The 25,096-nt window shown below is 40.8% G+C and overlaps 1 protein-coding gene across 1 annotated transcript in view; it reads right to left on the bottom strand.

Annotated features, from left to right (window-relative positions):
- The window catches only part of emc2 (ER membrane protein complex subunit 2), a 68,863-nt gene extending 44,101 nt beyond the window's left edge, over nucleotides 1-24,762 (bottom strand). Inside the window, exons 1-7 of the mRNA XM_052064837.1 lie at nucleotides 24,723-24,762; nucleotides 24,043-24,156; nucleotides 21,335-21,399; nucleotides 19,677-19,762; nucleotides 18,236-18,293; nucleotides 4,803-4,888; nucleotides 3,594-3,653 (exon numbers count right to left, since the gene is read on the bottom strand). Of these exons, the coding sequence (XP_051920797.1) occupies nucleotides 3,594-3,653; nucleotides 4,803-4,888; nucleotides 18,236-18,293; nucleotides 19,677-19,762; nucleotides 21,335-21,399; nucleotides 24,043-24,156; nucleotides 24,723-24,762 (509 nt within the window). The remainder of the gene's footprint in view (nucleotides 1-3,593; nucleotides 3,654-4,802; nucleotides 4,889-18,235; nucleotides 18,294-19,676; nucleotides 19,763-21,334; nucleotides 21,400-24,042; nucleotides 24,157-24,722) is intronic.
- Between the last annotated feature and the right edge of the window lie 334 nt (nucleotides 24,763-25,096).

Raw genomic sequence — 25,096 nt, forward strand, 5'->3', positions numbered from 1 at the left:
GCTGCTTGGACGAACATGTCTGCTTGCGCTGTTGTTCGAGTTTTTGGCAAAGCCCGCATCATTTCTGTGGAGCCACATGGCAATGAGAGTGACTCTGGCAACGAGAGGGAACACAGCGTTTTTGATGGATTACCGGTACTTGCACAATTGTTCAATTCTGATACAGAGGATGAGGACTTTGATGGATTTCTGGGTGATGATTGATCGAAAAATGTGAGTACATTGTACGATGGCTAAATAAAATACAACGGAACTAAGTTTTCCTTCCGTTGCCTTTTTAAAAACATGTTTTTTAGCTTGTATCTGTATGTCTTGGCATGCTACAGTGTGCTTCAAGCTAACGTGTTTTTAGCGTGCGTGCATGCATGCCGTATGTTTAAGCTGGCGTATGTTTTACCACTTTAAAACTGCGCCCAATAATACAGTGCGGTTTGTCTAGGTGTAAAATAAAGAAATAGCACCCATTAATGAGACTGCGCCCAACCATACGGTACGCCGAATGGCCGTGAAAATACGGTAAGTATGGAACCTATCGAAAGAAAGCTTTAATCCCCTTCTTTCATCAGGAAAATAAGTACATTTCTACCTGTTACCATTCTTTAGTAAATAGCATTTGAACATTGGTAAGCTTGTTGTTCAATAAAAATTCTGAGAAAAAGAGCTTTTTGTGAAAAGATGCATTTCAAGCAGAACTTTCACAATGATGAATCTGCGCTTTCTGGTTGCGCCTTCTCGGCAGCAAGCGTGTTCCAGCACTGATTTGATAGGGAAGAATGTCGGCGCTATTTGACTGTTGCTGCTGGGAAGCCCCTCGGGCGCCTGTAATGGGCAGCATTTTTCACAGCCCAATTTTGTTCAGCGGAAATGTTGGTGCTGTTGGACAGTCTGCGGGTGGATGGATGGATGCCTGGCTTGTGGAGCCGACGATGAGAAGAAAGGAGCGTCAGCGCAGAGCACAGATGCATATGTGGAACTGGGTGTCGCCGCTTGAAATTGAAGCGGATTAACATGGGACAGAAGATGTGAGCCAATCTCTTTTTCGTCAATGGACACAGCAGCTTCTTGTTTGCTTTCAAACTTAGCTTGTAGCAGACGTGTGCACATTTTCAGCATGATGTCTCTGATCCACTGGTCAAAGGACACTTTGATTCTCTACTCTTTCATCTATAACGGTTTCAAACAACAAAGTGTATGCAGGAAAAGTGGTTAAGATTGCACAACTGTCTGCGTCTTGAGTTGTATTATTTTGTTATTTTATGATAACTCTTCTGTAAAAGTGCTTTGTTACAGCTGAAGCCGTGGTGAAAGCGCAAAATAAATAAATATTATGGTGATGTGGGTACCCGCAGCGGCTCCTCTCTCTCTCCCTGCATTTCAGTGTCTTTCACTACATGTTTGAACTTTGTTTGAGAGGAAATACATTTCATTTGTGCTGTATGTTGCACGTAGAGCATATTTGACAATAAAGCTGACCTTTGACTTTTTGCATTTGTGATACCTAAAATATCAAAATAATGCTTTCTAAGTAACATCCATCCATCCATTTTCTAATCTGCTTATCCTCACACATCATGCCCAATGCCTCTTGGTCAAATGTTTGACATGTGCATTAGCTTCTTTCCAATGCAAAAGAAAGGACTCAGATGGGGAGCCATGCTGTATTCCAGGATTCCAAGTTAAGTGACGTCACAGACGAACGACTGTAGTAAGCTAGCAAGAGCCAGATTGAAATGTGAATCACGCAAGGGAGTTCTCCAGAGCATCAATCTGGGACTGTTCCAATGTGATCTGCTTGGGAAAGGCGGTACATTCGGTACAATACTATGCACTGTTGGGCGATGCGGCAAATTGTGCACGCCGACAAGACTTGTTTTTACCTATCCTGGCAATGAATGAAAATGTTGGCACCTGCATGGGCTTTGGTGTGCCCAGCTGAGTCCTTTTATTGATGATTTGCACAGATAGCACCATGGCATTGCGCAGTAGTTGTCATTTTTTGCAATTTAAACATGGGGATATAGGGCGTTTTAAATACCATGACATTTGATTTTTACATGGAGCCTATTGTCAACCGAGAAAGGTTTTGGGCACAGTTTCTTATTGATTAGTCCGCCCCACCAGTGGTTCTGTTCTGAGAAAATTCAGTGGGTTCGGGACAAGATTGTAATTGTGTTTTCGTGAACTCACAAATACCACGAGAATTCAGCGTGCAGGCAGGAATAGACTGTAGCGGTTCAGTCCGGTTTTGGCATGTCAGCTTCCAGTTGAGTCAAGCTTGTCAATGCTCACTTGCTGTCAGCTGAAATAGCTATTTATTTTTTTAAAGTTGTACATACCTCTGCAATTTCGAAGGCAGGTTTACAATTATAGCAGATGGATGCCAGCCAGTGTATGACAGTTACCGCATTTGCTACACCTTAAAGGCCAATTAATTCATACTTTCCGCATTGCATGTCTGCAGACTGCGTTGGACTGTATGGAGGTGGCAAATGCGGACACAGTTCCATTCATACCACATTTAGGGTTTGCGTCAGTGTGCATGCAATGCACGCATCCCCACCCCAAACGTGCACGTTAAATCGAAACCCACCTCCACACCACAAAGGTTTATAAATAAATAAACAGAGTTGCTCTTGACTAAGAGGAGGATAAAGTAAAACGAAGGGTCTCAAAAGTATTGCAGTTGAATGTAATAGTGCCATACTTGTACGCATCAAGTTTTACTGAAGCTAAGTTCACGCTGCAGGCCTTTATGTTCAATTCGGTTTTCTTTTTTTTTTCCAATTTGATGTTTGTATGTACTTTTTCACATTTCAGGAACAAATGCTACTTCTGATGAAAACAACAAGTTTGTGATGGGACATGCACGTGCACAAAGCACAAGTCGAGCGACATGCACAAAAGCCGACATCATACAGCAGTGTTTATGGACGTAAATATGGTCCAGTGTGTCTGGCTCTTTTTTTATTTTCGTCTTATATCGACAGAGGAGCGACGTGGGAGGAGGGAGAAATACTTTAGGAAAATCTTTGTTTTCCTACCTCATCTCAACAGGTCACGTCACGGAGACGTCTAGCAAAGATGACCAGACTACTATCGCCACAAATGTCAACTTGATGCTTCATGTTCCAAGTGGGATGAAATAAAAGTCAAATGTAAAGTCAACACTGTTCCACAAAACAATGCTTTTTCACAGTTGTTTCCCTCACAAGCACCCCATCACATGCCACCCCCGCTGAGCGCATCATGGACTTTTGATGACGTATGGGTTGGATGTGTTCATAATGCAGACGTGTTGCCTCTATATTAGATTTATAGCCACATACATAAGTGGCCACATCAGATTTGGAATACAAAATCTGAATTGTACTGCTCACACTGCATGAAGAAAAAAAATCTGATACTTGTCGCATATGGGTGAGAGAGGGGGAAGAAATATGATCTTCTTACTTGCATTACGGTAAAGTTGGGCAGTGCCCCTCACAACAAGCAGATGGGGTTGTGATGAAAGTTTGTTTTGGCTTTTCAATAGAATTACAAGTATTGATGCATATCAAAAATTCCCTTTTGCAGCATAATACAAATGTACTTACTCATGTTCATTTATATAGAGTTCTGACAACTCGTGCCATGCTTCTTGATCACCAACAAACCTGTGACACAAAAAGTACATGCCGTTCGCAGACGGGTAACCACTATTTTCCATTGCTTTTAAATTCCCAATTTTAAAGAGCTGGTACTGACAACAAACATAATTATAGAGTAAATTTAACAATTTTATTAACATTACACATATACTCCTGTAAAAAGAATGTAGAACACAAATAAAATAATTAAATAACTATAAGGAAATGAACCAATCCTAAATAATAAAATCCACCTTATAATGCAAACATAATAATTAAGTTATGATTCAACATACGGCGTTAGAAGCATTGCTAATTGCAAACGTGACCGATCAAAAGATGACAGTATTGACTGCTACTTTCCTCCGGTGGCTACTGGCTAGTTATTAGCGACAAATTTCTGATGTTTACGTGGGCAGGCTGTGCAAATTCTGCTCGAATTTTCATGCTTTCCACTTGATCACTCGGGGCCTACTTGTTCAAACTATTGAACAGGTTTCTTGGATTGCCTTGTTTTTGATCACATTTCAATGCACAACAGCTTCCTCTTCCACATCGTTCTGGGAAAGTCGCTAGGGGAGGAGCTTCTCTTGTCAAAATAGCTTCATCCTAGGAAGTCATGGCTGTCGCCCATTAATTAGCTGCATGTTTGTTTCACTGTATGTCAATTTGTTCCTCGTACTGCTTCTTTCATTTATCGGCAAATTCTGTCTATTTCAACTTGCGAACCAACATTAGGAGGTACCCGACCACTGGTCCGCGGACCAGTGCACTGGTGTCAAACTCAAGGTCCGGGGGCCAGATTCGGTCCGTGTTAAATCAATAGCTGAAGAATTTTATAGCGTCTGATTTCAAAACGAGTTAGCCATCAATTTGTTCTGTATATGTGATCATAAAATGGAATCGTACATTTATATTGGTTCACAGTCATAATGGCCCTCACAGATTCACAGTCATCACGGCCCTCAGAGAGAAAGCATAACAACATGGCCCGTGACAAAAATTAGTTTGACACCCCTGGTTTAAAAGTACATAGGTGTTAAAAATGCATAAATCTTTCCAACCGCACATCCACCCACCAACTGCATTTGTAAAAACTCAACATATAGACCGATAGACAGACAGATATGCAAATATGTATACTAAAAGTGGTTGTGATGGGTTAAGGGGACTTACTGCTCTAAATACTCATTGAGCTCCCGGATGGCTTCGGGGCTCTTTCCCTGGGCCTTCAAAATAGAGATCTTGCGTTTTCTTGCTGCCTAAAGGGTAGAACATAAACAAGATTTAGCTCAGTGTTTGTCTCAGAGAATGTGACTGTGATGGATTGTGTGTGTTCCGAGTTTATTTGCACAACAATGTATAGTATCTATCTCAAAACGGCCAATTTGGTGAATTACAACAGCCATGAAGACAAACGGGAATAGCCCGAAACAACAGATTAACATTTGAAAGGGTATTTATTCCAATAATGGAGTCTTGAAATGAAGAAGCCAACCGAGGCAATAGAGGAGATACTGGCAGTGGCAGTATCCAATAAATGAGCTCACAAGCTAAGATAGTGGTGAGTCATCGCAGAACCATTTGGGGAAAACGGCACACTATCCTAAACCCAAATGCCTGCCTTCCTGCTGGCACAGCATGCATCTATAACTTCGCCTGTCCAATTTACATCGGTTGAAAAATGCTTTCCGCTTCGTTCTAATGCTGAATTGACTTAAAGGTGGATTAAATTCTCATCAATCCAAATTATTACTTCCACTACACTGACTTTTCCACCGTCTTCCCTGTGATACTCTCCTCCTCATTGTAGTGAGTGAAAAACTTAACAAGCTGCTGTTCCATTCGAAGCAATGCCCTGCCACAGGATTTATGGAGTGTCACTTGAGTGAGTGGAGCTTTCTCTGCTTCACTCATTGCGCCAACGGCATTGGGAGCGATGTATGAGCCATGTCAGGAATCCACTTATTAAGCGAGAACATGGACCTGCAAGGGCATCGCAGTTCCAACCCGATTTTGGTCTGTACTGTTTGTTTGCACAAGCCTCAATTTCAATCTAGTTGGGATGGTGTTCAAAACATGAACACAGAAGACAATTATTTTCAAATCCTTTTTCAACAGACATTAAATTGAATACACTGCAATGCAAGGTACGTCACCTGGAAACAGATATACTTGTTTCTTTTTGCAAATATTTACTCCATTTGAATTGTTTTTCCAAAGGGACAGGGATACCACTGTGTTTTATCATCTTTCAACATTCAATAAGCGTTAGAGAACTAATGAAAGCATTTTTGAAGCTTTCTTGGTCACGTTTTTACCCAATTTTGTCTGCGCTACATTTTGAGTTGCTCAACAGTCCGAGGTGTCTCTGTTGTCAGATTATGCATGTCATAATATGCAACCTTTTTTCAATGTGAGACAGGATTCTGAACTGCTGGCAAGCGGCTCGAGTACTCTCACTCTTTCAATGCAAAGCCAAGCTGTTCAAAGACGTGAATGTTGCCGGTCATCGTTTTGCTGAAATAAGCAGGTACGTTCCTGAAAAAGAAGTTGCTTGAAACGCATCAAATGTTGTTCTAAAATCTTTTATAACTGATGGTGAAAGTTACCAATGGCATGGGTACCACTAACACAGCCCCATACCATCACAGATGTCGACTTTTTAACTCCCATGATTTCTGCCCGCAAAAATGAAATGTGGACTCGTCAGACCAGTGTACACTTTTCCATGTTCATTTTAAACGAGCGCGGGCCCGGAGAAGCGGGTGGCATTACTGGACGTTTATCATGTGGCTTTCACTTTGCATGGGAGAGATTTTATATGGATTTGTAGATGTAGCGACAAACTGTTTCAACTGACAGTTTTCTGAAGTGATCCCGAACCCATGAATCGATATCCTTAACACAAGTCGCCTAATGGGGTCTAAGGTCAACAGGCAATGTTAGTTTTCGGCCCTGATGGTTACGTCCAGTTTTTCAGAATTATTGGATGAAACTACGGACCAGGTGATGATTAAAACCCTACATTCCTGCCAACTGAATGTTGAGAAACATTCCTAAACTGTTGGAATATTTGCTCACACGGTTGCTCACAAAGTGGTGAACATTGGTGAGGATGGCAACTGCCTTGAACCAAAATGTACTCATTGACAGAGGGTGAGGATGTCGACCAAAACCTGGATGCTAATGTGCTGATCAAATACACCAGACAGATATGAGGGGCAATAAATGAGGTAAACAGGCACAGATGCCATTATCCAACAGGCCAATTTAACCCCAGCAAACGTTAATGTTAGAGCACCTCCATCAGTAGCAGAACGACTAAGCAAAAATTAACCCTGCACATCAAATGGTGATGCCACTCATCTCATCTACCCAGACTGGAAAAGGAACAAAAACTCTTCAAACACCAACACATTCGACGGGTTGTCAATCGCTTAACTCAGTGAATCCCACCCATTTTTACTGGGCCAACCCCATCAATCACAGCAGTTCTATTGTCACTAAAATTTATGTGTGCATGTACTTGCATGTCCTACCGTATTTTCCGTACTAAAAAGGTGCACCTAAAAGCCTTCCATTTTCTTAAAAGCTCACAGCACGCCTTAAAATCTGATGCACCTTGTGTATGGTTATTACGGTAATATGTCAAGGCCAAAATAGCTCCTTGCTAGAGAGACATGCTAACAACGCAGAGTTCAAACTTAAAAATACGTAAATAGAGCAGCGGCAAGAGAGTTTAACGTTAACGAGTCAATGTTATATATAACGTGCTGTTGGTTAAGGGAAATGTGGCGCTGCTTTATTAAATAAGTTTTACTGACATCAGATTGTCATTATAGAAATTAGGGTGTAGTGTTCTGTTGGCATCTAGTGGATGCATTGTAGAAGGTGTCTTAAAATGCGGTGTGTAAAATATATGAAAAAAAATTACAAAATAGGCCAGTCATTGAAGTTTCGCCTCATAATTCAGTGAGGTCCTGAAGTTCTGTATAAAAATGAAAGTATCAGTTGTGTGTATTTTTTTCACGTTCAAGTGTTCTCGAGTGCTTAAAAATGTTCAAAATTATTTTTAGTTATTGAATGAATTTTAATTATTATTTTTATACTTTTTGGTGAACACAAATACAAAATTTTTAATTGTTCAGTTACCAGCTAGAATTTCACTGCTTTTTACTGAGGATTTGAATTTTGACGATGGCACCGTTTCCTTTTTTGTCTTCTTTTTAGGTTCGATAAAATAACTGACCTGTCTTATCAACTGCTGCTTGCTGTAAAAAAGTTGTTGCTACAGTAAAATATTTTGTAAATATAGCTTCAGTCACTGTCAATCTTTATATCATACAAAACTATGGAATGTGAAATGAGACGACTACACATCAACAAATAAGGTCAAATAACTGCCCCCAAAAAGGGTGTGACCTTTTATATATACAGGCATATTATTTATATATATATATATATATATATATATATATATATATATATTATATATCCCTCCCTCTCTCTCAGTACCAGTGCTGAGGTATTTTATGGAGATACGTATCAAAGTTAAAATGTTGGGATCATGACAACCCTACCCATCATCAATGAAAAGCAACAGAATGGAGAAGAGTTTCAAAAAAAAAAAATCGGATACCGTCTTGGTAAAAAGAAACAAAAAACCTTAGCATTTTTTGTTGATTCAACAATTTTGGTTAATGGGTACCACATCTACTCCACAGCATGTAATTACAATAGCTCAATTTCCAATCTCTGCTTTGCATGCTGGCATGCGTTGCAAGTCTTCCTTGTGGTTACCAATTTTCCATCCTTTCTTAGGCCCATCCCCAGCTGACTCCTGAACCTGCAGGAGATATTGCTTGCGATAATCCTTGCCCCAAGATGGTTGAATAAATGACAGGGGTGTTCTGATCGAGGTTGAACTGTGAATACTGATCATCCATGAGTGTGATTGGCTGTACGTGATGTAATTTAAAATTGTCGGGCTTATTACGGATTTTTATTAATGATTAAGCTGTTGCTTTGTTTAAAATTAAACGATTATAATGATATCCAAGGCGGCACAGTGGTCGACTGGTTAGCAAGTCGGCCTCACAGTGTAGAGGTGAAGTGTTCGATTACGGCCTTCCTGTGTGGAGTTTGCATGTTCTCCTAATGCCTTTGTGGGTTTTCTCCGGGTACTCCAGTTTCCGCCCACATTCCAAAAACATGCATAGCAGGCTGATTGAACACTTTAAATTGTCCCTAGATGTGAGTGTGAGCGCGGATGGTTTTTCGTCGGTGTGCCCTCCGATTGGCTAAAATGAGGTCAGGGTGTTTCCATCTACTGCCTGAAGACAGCTGGGATAGGCTCCAGCATGTCCCTTGTGAGGATAAAGTGGATCAGAAAACGGATCGATGAATTATGAGATTCTAAACTTTTACTTTCTATTCCTTCATTATTCAAAAGCAGGGAATCGCTTCAAATTGACAAATGATGACTCAGTTACTATTTTGGTTATTAACATGTTAGATAAATAGGGGGAATCATTATTTTAAATAACTTAATTAAATTCTCATTTCAATTTTGAAATTTATTTAATGTATTGTTTGATTTAAACAGCAAGTATAATTATTATTGTTCATGGGTGATTTAGCATTCTTATTAAAATAATTGTCATTATCTACTAAAGGTAATCAGACAAACCTTGGCAACAAGTCAACCATCCATCTCAGTTTACAAAACATTTGTAACAATGAAAAATGGATGGGTTCAACTACTTTGTGTTATGTTCTAAGTTGTGTATCAAATCTAATTGAAATAGGTGAAAATAATACAATACAATGTTGAACTTGTCTCATATTCAGCCGTTTGTCAAACCCATCCTTTTCAAATTCACCTTGGCTCTCATCACTTGCACCTCAAAGGTCATCATCAAAAGCTCTGCTCTTTTCTCAGACTAACAGTCGTGTGTAAGAGGATTCAGGCCCCTTGAATATTTTGCCACATTTCAGGCTTCAATCAAAGACATAAAATTAGATTTCTTTTTTTTTTTTGGAATACGGAACTTGAATGACGTCACGTCACGTGAGTTGCTACGCATTGCCGAGCAGAAAGAAGGAGCAGCAACAGTAAAGTCAACATTTCTCTCGTGTGAAGCTTTCCCACATTTGAAAGTAAAGAACAGAGCGAAACACCGTGGCAGCGCGTGTGTAGAAATTGGCGACGTGAAGAGGGGGCTGGACGAAACGCTAGATCGTTAGCACGGAAGCTAATTGCGAAAAGTCGCTACGCAGCTGGAACCCACGACCAGAGACCAACTAACCAAACGCCAGCGAGCGTGAGGGAGCCGGTAAACCCACTTGCCACGTTAGAAACACCCAGCAGCAAGCCTACTGGACACGTCACAAACTAGCATACAACCGGCTAGCAAAGAGACCCGACAAAATGCCACCCAAACAGAAGCAAGACTCAAACCAGGAAGAGGATTCCCTGACCCTCACTCAAGTAAATGAATTACTCCAGCAACAAAAAGAACTTTTTACGGCGCTCTTGCAACAACAACAGGAAAATTTCAAAGGATTTGTCAAGATGATAATAGACTCAACAAACTCACGACTTGACACTTTTACCAAGGAAGTCCAAGAAATAAAAACCAGCATCAACTTTACCCAAAAAGAGGTAGACGACATTAAAAAAAATCTAATCTGTCAAACTGGCCATTCCAAAGACATGCAAACGGAATTCTACAAAGTATGTGACGGCATGCTTGTATTAACGGACAAGGTGGACTACTTGGAAGGACAGTCAAGAAGAAACAACTTAGTAATTGATGGAATTGAGGAAAAACCAGGAGAAACGTGGACTGAAACAGAGGAAAAAGTTTAAAAAATCCTTAAGGAGAAACTGCCGATACAGGGGCAAATTGAGGTGGAGAGAGCTCACCGCACAGGAAGACAAGACCCTGGAAGACCTCGACCAAGGCCAGTTGTGGTGAAATATACAAGGTGAAAGATACAAGGACAGATCAAGGATCCTACAAAAAGCAAAATACTTAAAAGGCTCCAACATCTACATTAACGAAGACTTTACAGATGCCGTACGACAAAAAAGAAAAGAGCTCCTCCCAAAATTAAAAGCTGCACGTGACAGAGGGGAAAAAAGAGCTCCTCCCAAAATTAAAAGCTGCACATGACAGAGGGGAAACTGCCTACTTAAGACATAACAAACTTATTGTCCACCCCCGCACCAGTACTCCAACACAACAGGCTTGAGTTCAACACCATCAAGCAGCATACTGAGAATTTTTCACCACCCGACAATAAAAACTCTGACCCTACTGAAGCAGGAAATTCACATACCAAAAAACATGGACTTCGAATCCTTTGATGACCCATCCATCCATCCATTATCTACCGCTTATCCGGGGCCGGGTCGCGGGGGCAACAGCTTTAGCAGGGAAGCCCAGACTTCCCTCTCCCAAGCTACTTCTTCCAGCTCTCCCCGGGGGATCCCGAGTCGTTCCCAGGCAAGCTGGGTGACATAGTCTCTCCAGCGTGTCCTGGGTCTTCCTCGGGGTCTCCTCCCGGTGGGACATGACCGGAACACCTCACCGGGGAGGCGCTCAGGAGGCATCCGAATCAGATGCCCAAGCCACCTCTCGATGTGGAGGAGAAGCGGCTCGACTCTGAGCCCCTCCCGGATGACTGAGCTTCTCACCTTATCTCTAAGGGAGAGCCCGGACACCCTGCGGAGAAAACTCATTTCAGCCGCTTGTATCCGGGATCTCGTTCTTTCGGTCATGACCCATAGCTCGTGACCGTAGGTGAGGGTTGGGACGTAGATCGACCGGTAAATTGAGAGCTTTGCCCTTTGGCTCAGCTCCTTCTTCACCACGACAGACCGATACAACATCCGCATCACAGCAGACGCTGCACCGATCCGCCTGTCGATCTCTCGCTCCCTCCTGCCCTCATTCGTGAACAAGACCCCAAGATACTTAAACTCCTCCACTTGGGGCAAGATCTCCCCCCCGACCCGGAGGGGGCACTCCACCCTTTTCCGACTGAGGAACATGGTTTCAGATTTGGAGGTGCTGATTTTCATCCCAACCGCTTCACACTCAGCTGCGAAACGCTCCAGTGAGAGTTGGAGAGCCCCGTTTGAAGGAGCCAACAGCACTACATCATCTGCAAAAAGCAGGGATGTAATACTGAGGCCCCCAAAACGGACCCCCTCAACGCTTGTGCTGCGCCTAGAAATTCTGTCCATAAAGGTTATGAACAGAATCTGCGACAAAGGGCAGCCTTGGCGGAATCCTACCCCCACTGGAAACGATTCCGACTTACTGCCGGCAATGCGAACCAAACTCTGACATCGGTGGTATAGTGACTGAACAGCCCGTATAAGGGGGTTCGGTACCCTAAACCCACGAAGCACCCCCCACAGAACTCCCCGAGGGACACGGTCAAACGCCTTCTCCAAGTCCACAAAACACATGTAGACTGGTTGGGCGAATTCCCACATACCCTCAAGGACCCTGCTAAGGGTGTAGAACTGGTCCACTGTTCCACGGCCGGGACAAAAACCACACTGCTCCTCCTCAATCTGAGGCTCGACTTCCTGACGGACCCTCCTCTCCAGCACCCCTGAATAGACCTTACCAGGGAGGCTGAGGAGTGTGATCCCTCTGTAGTTGGAACACACCCTCCGGTCCCCCTTCTTAAAAAGAGGGACTACCACCCCGGTCTGCCAATCCAGAGGCACTCTCCCTGTTGACCATGCGATGTTGCAGACCGCAACGATGATCGAAATAAATGGATCTAGGTTTCCCTTGCCCGGACGCAGGTCACCGGGGCCCCCCTCTGGAGCCAGGCCTGGAGGTGGGGCTCGTTGGCAGGCGCCTGGTGGCCGGGCTTACACCCATGGGGCGGGCACAGCCCGAAGAGGCAACGTGGGTCCCCCTTCCCATGGGCTCACCACCCATGAGAGGTGCCAAAGGGGTCGGGTGCAATGTGAGCTGGGCGGCAGCCAAAGGCGGGGACCCTGGCGGTCCGATCCTCGGCTACAGAAGCTAGCTCTTGGGACATGGAATGTCACCTCCTTTGATGACCCTTCCAACCCTTTGATGACTTCCAACCCTGCTGACCACAAGACGTTTGACCCTGAGAACAACTTGGACCCGCACAATAACTTTTTCAAGACCGACCGACCGCGAGGCAGCCAGCGACGACCGACCGTGAGGGAGCCAGTGATGACCGCGAGGAAGCCAGCGACGACTGCAGGGAAGCCAGCGACCGTGAGGAAGCCTGGAGACAACCAGCCTGCGACCACCGTGAGGGAGCCAACGACGACCGCAAGGGAGCCAGAGACGACCGAGAGGAAACCAGCGACGACTGCAGGGGAGCCAGTGACCGCCAGGGAGCCGGGAGACGGCGAGCCTGAGGCAGCCGGGAGACAACCAGCCAGCGCGCGTGAGAGAGCCGGGAGTCAGCCAGCCGGCGAGCGTGAGGGAGTCGGCAACGACCGCAAGGGAGCCAGTGACCACGAGGGACCCAGTGATGACGGCGAGAGAGCGAGCGACGACAGCGAGGGAACCAACGACGGCCATGAGGGAGCCATCGACGACCGTGTGGGAGCGGGAAATTCACATCCCAAAAACATGAACTTCCAACCCTTTGAAGATATTGACTATAAGCCATTCGATCCCGAGAACAATTTGGACACAGACAATAACTTCTTCAACAACAAACAAAGGGTAACAAACTCTGACTATTACCTGGATGAACAATTCAACACTAATATAAAATTGGAAAATGCACTTTCGGTAATACACTTAAACAGTAGAAGTCTCTATAAAAACTTCACAAAAATTAAAGAATACCTGACTACATTCAATAAATTTAAAATAATTGCCATATCAGAAACTTGGCTTGATGAAGATAAAAAAACTGAAATGCAAATAGAAGGTTATGAAATGTTTGCAACTAAGAGAAAACAAAAAAGGAGGGGGGGGGGGGGTTTGCAATATATGTAGACAAAGCACTTAAATGCAGTAAAATCGAGAGATTGACAAACACAATAGAAAACCTAATAGAATGTCTAACCATTGAAATACACAATAAAAAGGCATTAAATATCATCATAAGTTGCATCTATAGGACACCAGGAACATGTATTGACACATTCAATAAAAAACTAACAGATATGCTCAGTTACTACAACGATAAGAAAACACGAATAATATGTGGTGACTTTAACATTGACTTATTAAACCCAAATAGACACAAAAAAACAACTGACTTCATAAATACTATGTACAGCAACAGCTTTTTCCCAGTAATCCTGAAACCTAGCAGAATAACAGTTGACACGGCCACATTAATAGATAACATATTTATCAATAAGATAAAATGGAAAGTGGACTTCTCATTAATGACATAAGTGACCACCTGCCTGTTTTTGCAGTTTTTCATAATTATTTCGATAGAAAAGCTAAATCAACAACTCGTATAACAGAAATAAGACTAAGAACCCAACGTTCCATCGATGCCTTTAAGCAAGACCTAGAAAAACAAAACTGGACCGAGGTCTACTCAAACGAAGACCCAAATACAGCGTTTGAAGTATTTCAGTCTACCATAATCTCCTTATATGATAAACATTTTCCATTAACTAAAGTCTCCAAAAAGTATAAAGACCCAAGTAACCCATGGATAACGAAAGGCATAGAAAACGCATGTAAAAAGAAAAACAATTTATATAAATTGTTTTTAAAATTCAGAACTGAAGAAGCAGAAAAAAAATATAAGACCTATAAAAATAAACTATTAAATATTATAAGAACCAGTAAAAGAGATCATTATCATGCACTATTAGAGCAGAATAAAGGTAACACAGAAGAAATATGGAAAATACTTAACCAAGTAATCAGAAATAGTCCTAAAAAAATGGATTATCCAGAGTATTTTATCAAAGGCAAAAATACTATTTTGGAAAAAACTGCAGAAATAGCAACTGAATTTAATGAGTATTTTGTCAACATCGGCAGTAACCTAGCAAAACAAATTCCTGATCCAACAAACCTGTTTGAAATAGATAGATACGTAGAGAAAAACTCCTCCACGATGTTCCTTACTGCAGTAAAACAAGAAGTATCAAATATTATAAAAACTTTTAAAAATAAAAAGTCAACTGATTGCTTTAATATTGATATGACAATAATCAAGCAGATTATAGAATATGTAGTGCGACCTTTCATGCACATATGCAACCTGTCATTCAGAGCTGGTATCTTTCCATCAAAAATGAAAATTGCTAATGTAATTCCAATCTATAAAAGTGGAGAAAAACATCTGTTCACAAATTATAGACCAATATCACTACTACCACAATTTTCAAAAATATGAGAAAAACTATTTTCTCGCAGACTTGATAGTTTTATACAAAAGCATGCGCTGTTAAGTGAGAATCAATATGGCTTCAGGGAAAAACGGACCACCTCAATGGCAGTTATGGAGTTTGTGGAAGCAATAGCCACTAATATAGACAACAAAGAATTTACTGTTGGGGTTTTCCTAGATCTAAAAAAAGCTTTTGACACAATAGATCACAGTATATTATTGAAAAAACTAGAGAGATATGGCATTAGAGGTGTAGCTTATAAATGGATAAAAAGTTATTTAGAAAACAGATATCAGTACGTGCAACTCAACAATAAAAAAACCAATCAACTGAAAATCACTCACGGAGTTCCTCAGGGGTCAGTGCTTGGTCCAAAACTATTCATCTTATATATAAATTATATCTGAGAGGTCTCAAAACTATTTAAATGTGTCCTATTTGCTGATGATACAACTTTCTACTGTTCTGGAATAAATCTGAAACAGCTCCTGACAACCGTAGAAAACGAATTAAACAAATTAAAAAACTGGTTCGACAGAAATAAATTGTCACTTAACCTGAAAAAATCGAAGTCAATTGTTTTTGGCACAAGACCAATCAAACACCAAGCTAAAATTATGGTAAACTCAATTGAAATAGAAAGAGCGTATGAAACCAAGTTTCTCGGATTAGTAATAGACTCAAAACTATGTTAGAAACCACATATCGATAACGTAAAAAGAAAAATAGCCAAGACCGTAGGGATCCTCTACAAAACCAAGGAAGTGCTAAATAAGAGATCTTTGTACACATTATACACTTCATTAATATTACCATACATGACCTACTGTGTGGAAATATGGGGAAATGCCTGCAAAACAAACACACTCCCTATTCTCAAACTACAAAAAAAAAGCAATTCGAATTATTAATAGATCAAAATATACGGAACCCACAAATGCACTATTTATCAAATTAAAAACGATGAAATTTTATGACCTGGTTGACTTTAAAATCACCCAATTAATGTACAAAGCACACAATAACCTGCTCTGCCAAAACATTCAGAAGTTTTTTGAAATTCGAGAAAGCAACTATGAATTAAGAGGTACCAACTTATTCAAAAAACTCAAAACAAGAACAAACATCAAGCAAAGAAGTGTATCTAGCAACGGTGTTAATATGTGGAATAATCTCGAAACGGACCTAAAAATGAGTAACTCGCTTGCTGATTTCAAAAACAAATTCAAAAAAATAGTACAAACAACCTACATCAATCAGAGTTAAAATGATAAATTCTAAACATTAAATATAATGATAAATAAGAACTAAGTTGATAAATAGAGAAAGGTATTGAAATATCCATTATGAATACAAGAGAAAATTGACACAAGAGTGCCAGGGTGAGGATGTATATAATCCCGATACAAACCAAAAGTTGTGAAAATATCACGGTTAAGGGTAAAGTATGAGCCTTAATGGAGACTTCTTACTTTTTCTTTTCTGATTGATATAAAAATGATTTAGTAGATATAAACACATAACGGGGTAGGACTAGATACGTTTTTTTACTTCATCCTACTCCCTTGAACATAATAACTGTGTTGAATGAAGACCGATTTCTTTCTTTTTACTTTTTTTATCTACCTTATTTTCTGTCAAATTATTACTGTATATGTTTTATGTTCAATAAACAAACAAAATAATTTTTTGAAATATGGTGCGTGCAAAATTATTCACCCCTCAACAGGTTAATATTTTGGAGAACCACATTTTGCTGTGATTACAGTCAGTGTTCCAAAAAGGTTCAGTGGGCTGCTTATGTCACCTGCAGCCCAGTAGTCTGGCAAACAGCTTTGACTGCTACCTCCTAAGGACGTTTCTTTCCTAACTCAGGATTCACAGCCACCATCAACTAACTCGCTTCCATGAAAGCAAATCAACAAAACTTCTTACAAGTATCAGCCTCGTAAAAAGATACGAGTAATCATCAGAGGGAAGGATAGAGAAGCGATGCTACGTGCTAATATTACTGATTGTGAAAGACCGAATTGTTTGGTTGACGGGGTACACTTCACAAAGGTCTTGCTGATACCAGCAAAAATAGCACAGAAAAGAATATAAATTAGCGCTACACACACAGCTAAATGGGAAATGATTGTTACAGCGTCCCGGATATCACAGGGAGGAGTGGCTTCGAAGAGTCGAAGTCTATTAATATTGAAAATGGATGCAGTTAGTATGTTGACTGCTTTCACGATACAGTCTTGAGTTTTGATTTTGACTTTTTAGACCTGCACAATAAATGTTCTCAAAAGTACCGGTACATTAGAGGAGCAATCATCTTTATATTATTTTTTTCAGCAATTTCTAGAAATTATTTTTTATGCCTCTTATTTAGACAAAGAGCTTAATTTGTGCAAAAATATTTGGGCTACTTTGCTTTTTGATTGATGATGCAAAAGTAGAATTAGTGGGTGCATTTCTCATTTGACACATACCTGTTTAATATCACTTCAAAATAAACTGAGAAAAGTTTAGCTGTCATAGTGTGTGCTGTCGGAAAGCTTCAACTTTGCTTCGTTTACCAGTTGTTGACTCCACTAGATGAAACTCTCTTTTCAACATTGGCCTAAAATTACACTGACTTGCTTTTTGTTGAACCCTTTTATTAAACCAACGGCATCATCAAGAGAAGTAAAAAATACAACTGTAAAATTGAAGCTTCATTTTCCCATTATTAGTATGTTGTGTAATTTTTATAACTAAAGATATTTCATGGTGTCGTGATATAAAATGGCCTATCTGGTGATAGATTATTTTTCCCATATTGCACAGCAATACAGTACAGTAGTTAAGTCATACAAAAATTCTAGTCTAATACCACATTGAGTCCCAATCTTTTAGGCAAAATCTCATAACCTACCCAAGAAAGATGTCACGATAAGTATGACTACTTGTTGTTTAAATTGAGCACAACGCTATTATATTTGGATGACGTATTAACTTGAAGAAAAATGGCAACAGATTGAGATTTCTTGGACCTTTTGCCATCTATCGGAAGCGCATGTAATTGTTCTAGCTGTTACTCTACGTCGTTGGCATAGATAGATGATGAAAGACATATGTCATTAAATTTATTTTCGGACAAATTAAGTAAAACTGGATAATTTCCCGCACCACCACTTGCTCATGGTACATGAAGTTGCCACGTCACCCTGGTTGGGAATCACCGTCTTACCGTATTTGTTGGGTCGTCTTGAAGAATCACATCATAGTGCTTGTTGGCCTCATCATACCTTCAGAAAGAGAGAAAAGAAAATCTCAGTTTTCATGCAATCCATTTCCAATTTGGTAAAATTAGGTGGTGGGGAAATTCAGAGAATCAAGTTTCTGTATACAGCGTGCATGTTTCTATGATTACAATAAGGCTATTCAGCAATCAGTGGCGTGATCTTAAGGATGAAATAAACACATCTAAGTGTAGGTTATGGGTGAACAGCCAACCTTACAAGTCTTGTATCATTTCACAATGAGTCATGAATTCCATCCAAACAAAGCATTCTGTTTCGAATTTTCTGTTTGTTTGATTGTATCCAGTTTGACTCACCTTTAAACAAGATCATATTGCTACATAAAATGTGCTTCTATCTGCGGCCAAGTTGTTTATTTGGTTGTCCGTGTCTTGACCAATAACACCACATTAAATGTGAACTTGGGCACCCAAAACCGGTGGCCGAAGTCAACATGATTGCTTCAGGGCAAAGTTTATGGGTTTTAAATATCAAATTATACTTAAACAGAAAAGAAACAAGATGTGTGCAAGATGTGTACTACACCGGTCGTTTTCCGTCAGACACATCACGACCGCGTGAATGATGTTTTCAAATCAAACACTTGCTGTTCAAGGCAGGAAGCAGTCAGTGATCAGAACGTGTCCTAGCGCACATACTACAGCAGGCAGATGTAACTCTGGTTTCCATTAGCACTGAACAGCCACAGGTCCGGAATGGCTGCCTCTGTCACACTCACTTTATTACTCAGCCACACTTTGGAAGATTTCAGATGGCACAAGGATGCAAGCCGCTGATTTGGTGGGTTGGAGGGGTGTTTTGGAATGATTGTTAGAAGCTTTCTTTAAGTGTACCATTTTTCTCCCAATTAACTATGGTGTTCAGGTTACTCCATCTGACAAAAGACTGAAGTATAATTTCTTTTAAATTTTGTAAATAAAATAAACCTCTGAGAGAAGGGGAAACGCGTGAGGTGACGTAAACACTTACGGGGCCAAGACATACTCATTTGACCCAGCACCAAAACCGGATGGGAAAGACGAAAACAGAAATTGAGGGACCCCGAGAATAACAGTGGGATCTAACCACTTCCTTCCCGGGAATCCCGAAGTCCAACTCAAGGGCTATAAAGGGCAATCCAAAGTCAAAGCTTTCTCCACGTTACCCAATTCAGTAAATGAATGCTGAGTGATCCAACATAAATACACCCAACCCTCAAACCTTTTTGAACATATACAGACTCAGACTATTGTTTCAAATTCTGTAAACGGTTTCTGATTTCAAGCCTCCTTAAGTACAATTAAAAAAAAAAAAAAACACACACACACACCAAAAAAAGTGATGTTTTCCACCCTTTCCCAGCTCCAGATTTTGGTGCTCCACGCTTACCTTTCCAAAGCTTCCAGCCTCATGCCCGATAATCGCTTCACTCTGTGGCTATCTGGAAACTGCTTCCTCAGTTCCTGTAGACAGGTCTGTAAGGATGTGGGCAGACAAGAGACACCAATTATAGTTGGCTGTATCTACTAAACTATTTTATGCTCCATTCATGCGCACGAAAGGAAAAAAAAAGTGCAATTTTGAGATTTTGACCTATTTTGCTTTCATAAGGCACTGTACAAGCCAAACCACTCAAAATATATATTGGGATTTATTTTTTAACCAGGCTGCCCACTGGGGTGAGGTTGCTGTTCCTTGTAACTGTTTGCTTAATCTGAAAAAATCATAACAAGATTTCAGCAGGAAGGCCAATTTTATTTTATTCATTTTAATTAAACGAGCTGTATCATGACATAAAAACTAAAACAAGGCACTCAGGAAATGACACAAGAGCATACTTCTTATACGCCTTAAACTAGAGGGGGGCAGGGGGAAAACATTGTTCTGGTAAGTTAGAAATGCAGCAGAAGGTTGTCCTAAATGAGTTATCTGCAAGTTAGTTTGTCACTAAAAATAAATTGGTTCAATGTCCACATTTTGCAAAAAAAACATGCCAGTGCTTTCTAAAATAATTTCGTTATTTGACAAATAGTTTAATTCCCAATTTAAGATCTCGATACATTTATTTGAATACGCTTTTTAGTGTGACATCACGTTGAGATGGTTTTGTAACCTTCAATCAAAATGGCCAGCGAGCATGTGGTGGCTAAAATGAGGTCAATATTGCACATCTGATAGTGAATGGTGTCAAGAGGATTTTTTTGTGGAAACCTGTGTTTTCACAAAATTAAGTTTATGTCTCCAAAAATGAAAACTGAGAAATACATGTATTCCCGACCCATTACTGCGCACACATACACACACACACACACACACACACACACACACCATGTTGAGCAACGGCCTGACACGGAGGCATGCGACGCACTTTTGTAGCTCACATGTACCGGTTTAAAGTGCTTCCCCCGGCCCTTCAGATTCCTATTAATTAACCGTGCCCTCTGTGAATTGCACATGAAACAACTCTGAATGAGAATATGATAAGGATTAAAGATATAGCGCAACAGTTCTGATCACAAGCTGCAATTGTAGACTGCTGAGTGCTAACAAATTCCGGTGACGCAGGTCACGAGCCACCGTAGGTTAAAGATTTACCTGCTTCACTTTAAGATAAAAGGCATTTCAATGAAAGACTTTTCCATCAAAAAGCCGACTGGTCACTCTCAATTGGTGGGAGGTACCTCGCCACTTTGTCATGTAATGAGAGGTGCATTTAATGAGCGTCTTTTGATTGTGATATTACTTGTGGTGCTTCGAAGCATTAAAAGGTAGAAATAGACTTGTTCAAGAAATATGTCTTGGAATTGATGAAGAAAATTTGGATTGAAACATTCACCGATGTACGGATCATGTTGGAATTCACTTGTCCTCTGAGGTAAATCTCTGCTAATTACTTTTTCGGCACGACAAAGTAAAACCATTTGGCCAAATAAAAACTGCATTTCCACATTTGGCAAAAAATTATGCTGCAAGTAGGAATTGCTGGGATAGGAATAATGAGTGTTTTGGACTTGCTTGGTTATGTAAGGTATATCATAAAATCTTACCAGAGCCAAGTCATCCCGACTGCAGTCCAACGCTGCAATCATCACCTGCTCATAAATAATCCATACTGGACAGAAGAGGGCCAAACAAAAGATTCTTTGTTAAAACTCTAACAAGCTTCCCACCTGGTGCAACATGACAAGGTTTAAATGAAGTAAATTGTGTAGCTTACAAAAACAAATAAATAAATTGGACTGCCAAACACGAATGCTTCACATATTTTTACCTGTACATACTTCTTTGATGGAAATCGAGAGATTACACACACCTCTGAAAAACTGTTTCCTCACATTTAACAGTTAGACCAGGGGTGGGCAAACTTTTTGGCTCGGGGGCCGCATTGACTTAAAATTTGACAGAAGGGCCACATCAGCACGAGCTATGGTACATTAAAAAAAATACATTTGTTGACAGTCCATATCAAACATCAAAAGAACAAAAGCATGAGAGTATTGTATTAATATACTTTTTAAAAATGACAACAGTGTTGTTAATAACCTATTTTAGCCTGTGCATTGCTGCAGATGGGTTGTGATCAGACCAGTAGAAGTAGAGCGATAGAGGCCCTAGGTGGTCGAAAAGACCCCCCCACCCCCATGTTCTTCAAGTCAATGTGCCACTTGGCGTTGAAATGCCTGTCATTACAAGTCCAATTAAAATGAATGCAATCCTTCACATCGAACCTTAATTGTGGACCAACCTTCGGCGGGCCGGATTAAAAACACCAATGGGCCGGATTCGGCCCACGGGCCATAGTTTGCCCACCTCTGAGTTAGACGCACAAGTACTGGGTGACAAAAATAAGGCATATGAATTTGCCTTTATGTACGACCACAACGACTTTGAAGTAAAACAGTCAGTCAGAAATAAACTGTATTCATTGAACTATAATTTAAAGATGATTCATTAAAAAAAAAAAGAAATATAACATGGCATTTTGATTAGGGGTGTCGTGAACAAATGTCTTTGGAATCAATTATTATCCCACCCATTTTCACTGGAGCAGACCCCAGCCGTTTTACTGGATTTTGACTGCTTTGCAAGGCCCACAAATTATTGTGTTCTATTGCGATATAAACATGCAGCCTACCAAAAGAAAGATGAGAGGCTTTTCTTTCAGCTGAACAAGTTTGTTTTAAATGTTTTCCTTTCTTTAGCAATCAGCATTAGAAAATAGCTACATAACAGCGAAAACATTTACAGAGGTTGTGAAGTTGGCTGCCCTCTGCCTTCAGCCGCGAGAGCCGACTGACAGTCAATGTTATAACGCAAAAAAACCCCATAAAATTTAAGGTACGACATTGTGTTAAACATGCATGAAAACAGAAAATGATGATTTGCAAATCTTTGGATCTTTGAAGTGTATTCTATTAAATATAGGTTGGACATGATTTGCAAAACGGAGTGGCACGGTGAATGACTGGTCATGATGTTGGCCTCACAGTGCAGAAGTGCAGCGTTTGATTTTGGCTCCGGCCTTCCTATGTGGAGTTTGCAGGTCCTCCCCGTGTGCGTGGGTGGGTTTTCTCCGTGTACTCCGGTTTCCTCCCACATTCACATGCACTATAGGAACACTCTAAATTGTCCCAAGGAGTGACTGTGGGTGTGAATGGTTGTTCGTCTTTATGTGCCTGCTATTGGCTGGCAACCAGTTCAGGGTGTACCTTGGCTACTGCCCGATGTCGGCTTGGATAGACACCAGCATGCCCGCGACTCCCGTGAGGAAAAGCGGATTGGAAAATGGATGGATGGATAGATGATGTGCAAAACATTGTATTCCGTTTTTAATTATGTTTAAGACGACGTGAGTGGGATGCATCAGGAAGGGGGATCCGCCCAATCAGAGAGCTATGCCAAGCAATTGTTTTGACACCTTATAAGACATGCCCCACTCCTACTATGGAATATCTCATTGATTGTCAACTTTCCACCAAGAGAGGGGTAGACTGTGAAAAGGTCATAAGAGTACAATGGATTAATGTGACTGGGAGATTGTTTGGGTGGCGTACAAGCAGGGAAGGCAATGGGTCATGAAATCATTTCGCCAGTTGAGTTAAATTCAGTCTAATTCAGAGTTTAAAAAAAAAAAAAAACTTTCACAATGAGTTTCGCACCGAGCCAATGATGGCTAAATAGGGCGAGAAGCGTAACTTGAAAGGTTGGGAAAAAGTTTCCTTCATAACTCAAGGTTCCCTGGTATATGCGTGTGCAAGTGCGTGTTAAAATAGTTCATATCAATTATACTGTGCAATTCGAAGTATAACCACGGTTAATACCCGGCTTGCGTCTTCGCAGTCACATTTTGATGGATGGACCTGCCAGATCAGATGGACTGAAGCAGAACCAAACTGTACCATTTAGAAATGTGGTGACACGAAAAGCAATTCATTATCCCGTATTATTTTTCTCTAAGGGGAAAAATCGTGTGCCCATTTGGATCGAAGCAAGTGGATGTAGCATGCGACGAAGGCAACTTTGGCTTATCAGAGCAGGAGCCACATTTTGTGGAAATAGTGCAGTTATCAACACAGTTGCTGCTCAATTCTACGACCCCAACTGACACATACTTGTAGGTGTATGTATCTCCCTCATTCACGTTATTCAAGTCAGTTTTCTTATGATAATGCACAACTGAATCGAAATGATGAGGATTTAACCTATGGCGCTAGTCTACTTCCAAAACGGGATTAGTTTATAACGGAGCACTTACTGTCATCCCCCAGTTTGGCTGAATGTTCACCGATGAGCTCTTCACCAACGTCCACTATTTGTTCACTGTTTCTGCAGTTATCCTCTCTCCATTTGCGCAATTTGTCACGCATCTCTGTACACATAAAATAAATCGAACAATTCGAATTAGCAACGTATACTGTATTGGGAAACTCATGCATGAGACATGCACAATTTAAGTCGTAAAACGCAGACATAGGCGATCAAACGATAATAGAAACGGTACTGCTGTGTGTTTTAACTGGAAATCTTCGTCACGTTAACACTGACATTACATCCACACGATTATCATTATATTACGAGATGACAAAAAGGTGATTTGTATTCATGGCTAACGTTCACGAACCTGCAGCTATGGCTAATGATAGCACAAACAATCTCGTCAAGACTGACGTAGCAATATCATACCTTGCACACGACTGAGCTCGTTTTGTCTTACATTATTTTTTGCATAAATGAAACGATCAATCATATAAATATTCAAGTAAAATTGACAGCTGTTTACATTGAATAAATCGTTTACGACGCTAAAACGAGCGGCAAACTACTTCCGATATTGGTATGATGTCACTTGAGACCATAATCTCAACGGCCGTTTCTCGCGAAGAACAACACAAAGCCTCTATATTACCAAATAATCACAATTTTGCCTTGCCTTACCTTCCCAGCCTACATCGTACATTTCCGAAACTGACGCCATCTTTTTTTACGGTAACAGCACGGGTCCCTCGATCACGTGACTGCTACTCGACATGTCATCACTAAGTTTACGCCTATTATTGGTCATCTGACATACAATATTTGATCATTCGTGCTGCAGTGTTGAAGGCTGAAATGATTGTACTGTACTGTGCATTGGTATTGTTTCCTAATTGAATTTAGCTTCGTCAGTGCAGGTTAACCATAGTGACTACCGTCCTTGGCAAAAATGTACACCCAGTGCATGAGACTTTGGGCTATTAACATGTTGCTCATTTAGTTTATATTTAAGTTATTTCTTGCTTGAACGGGTGTGGAGGTAATCGTGCGGGGGA

The sequence above is a fragment of the Hippocampus zosterae genome, chromosome 5, assembly GCF_025434085.1.
Source record: "Hippocampus zosterae strain Florida chromosome 5, ASM2543408v3, whole genome shotgun sequence".
NCBI lineage: Eukaryota > Metazoa > Chordata > Actinopteri > Syngnathiformes > Syngnathidae > Hippocampus > Hippocampus zosterae.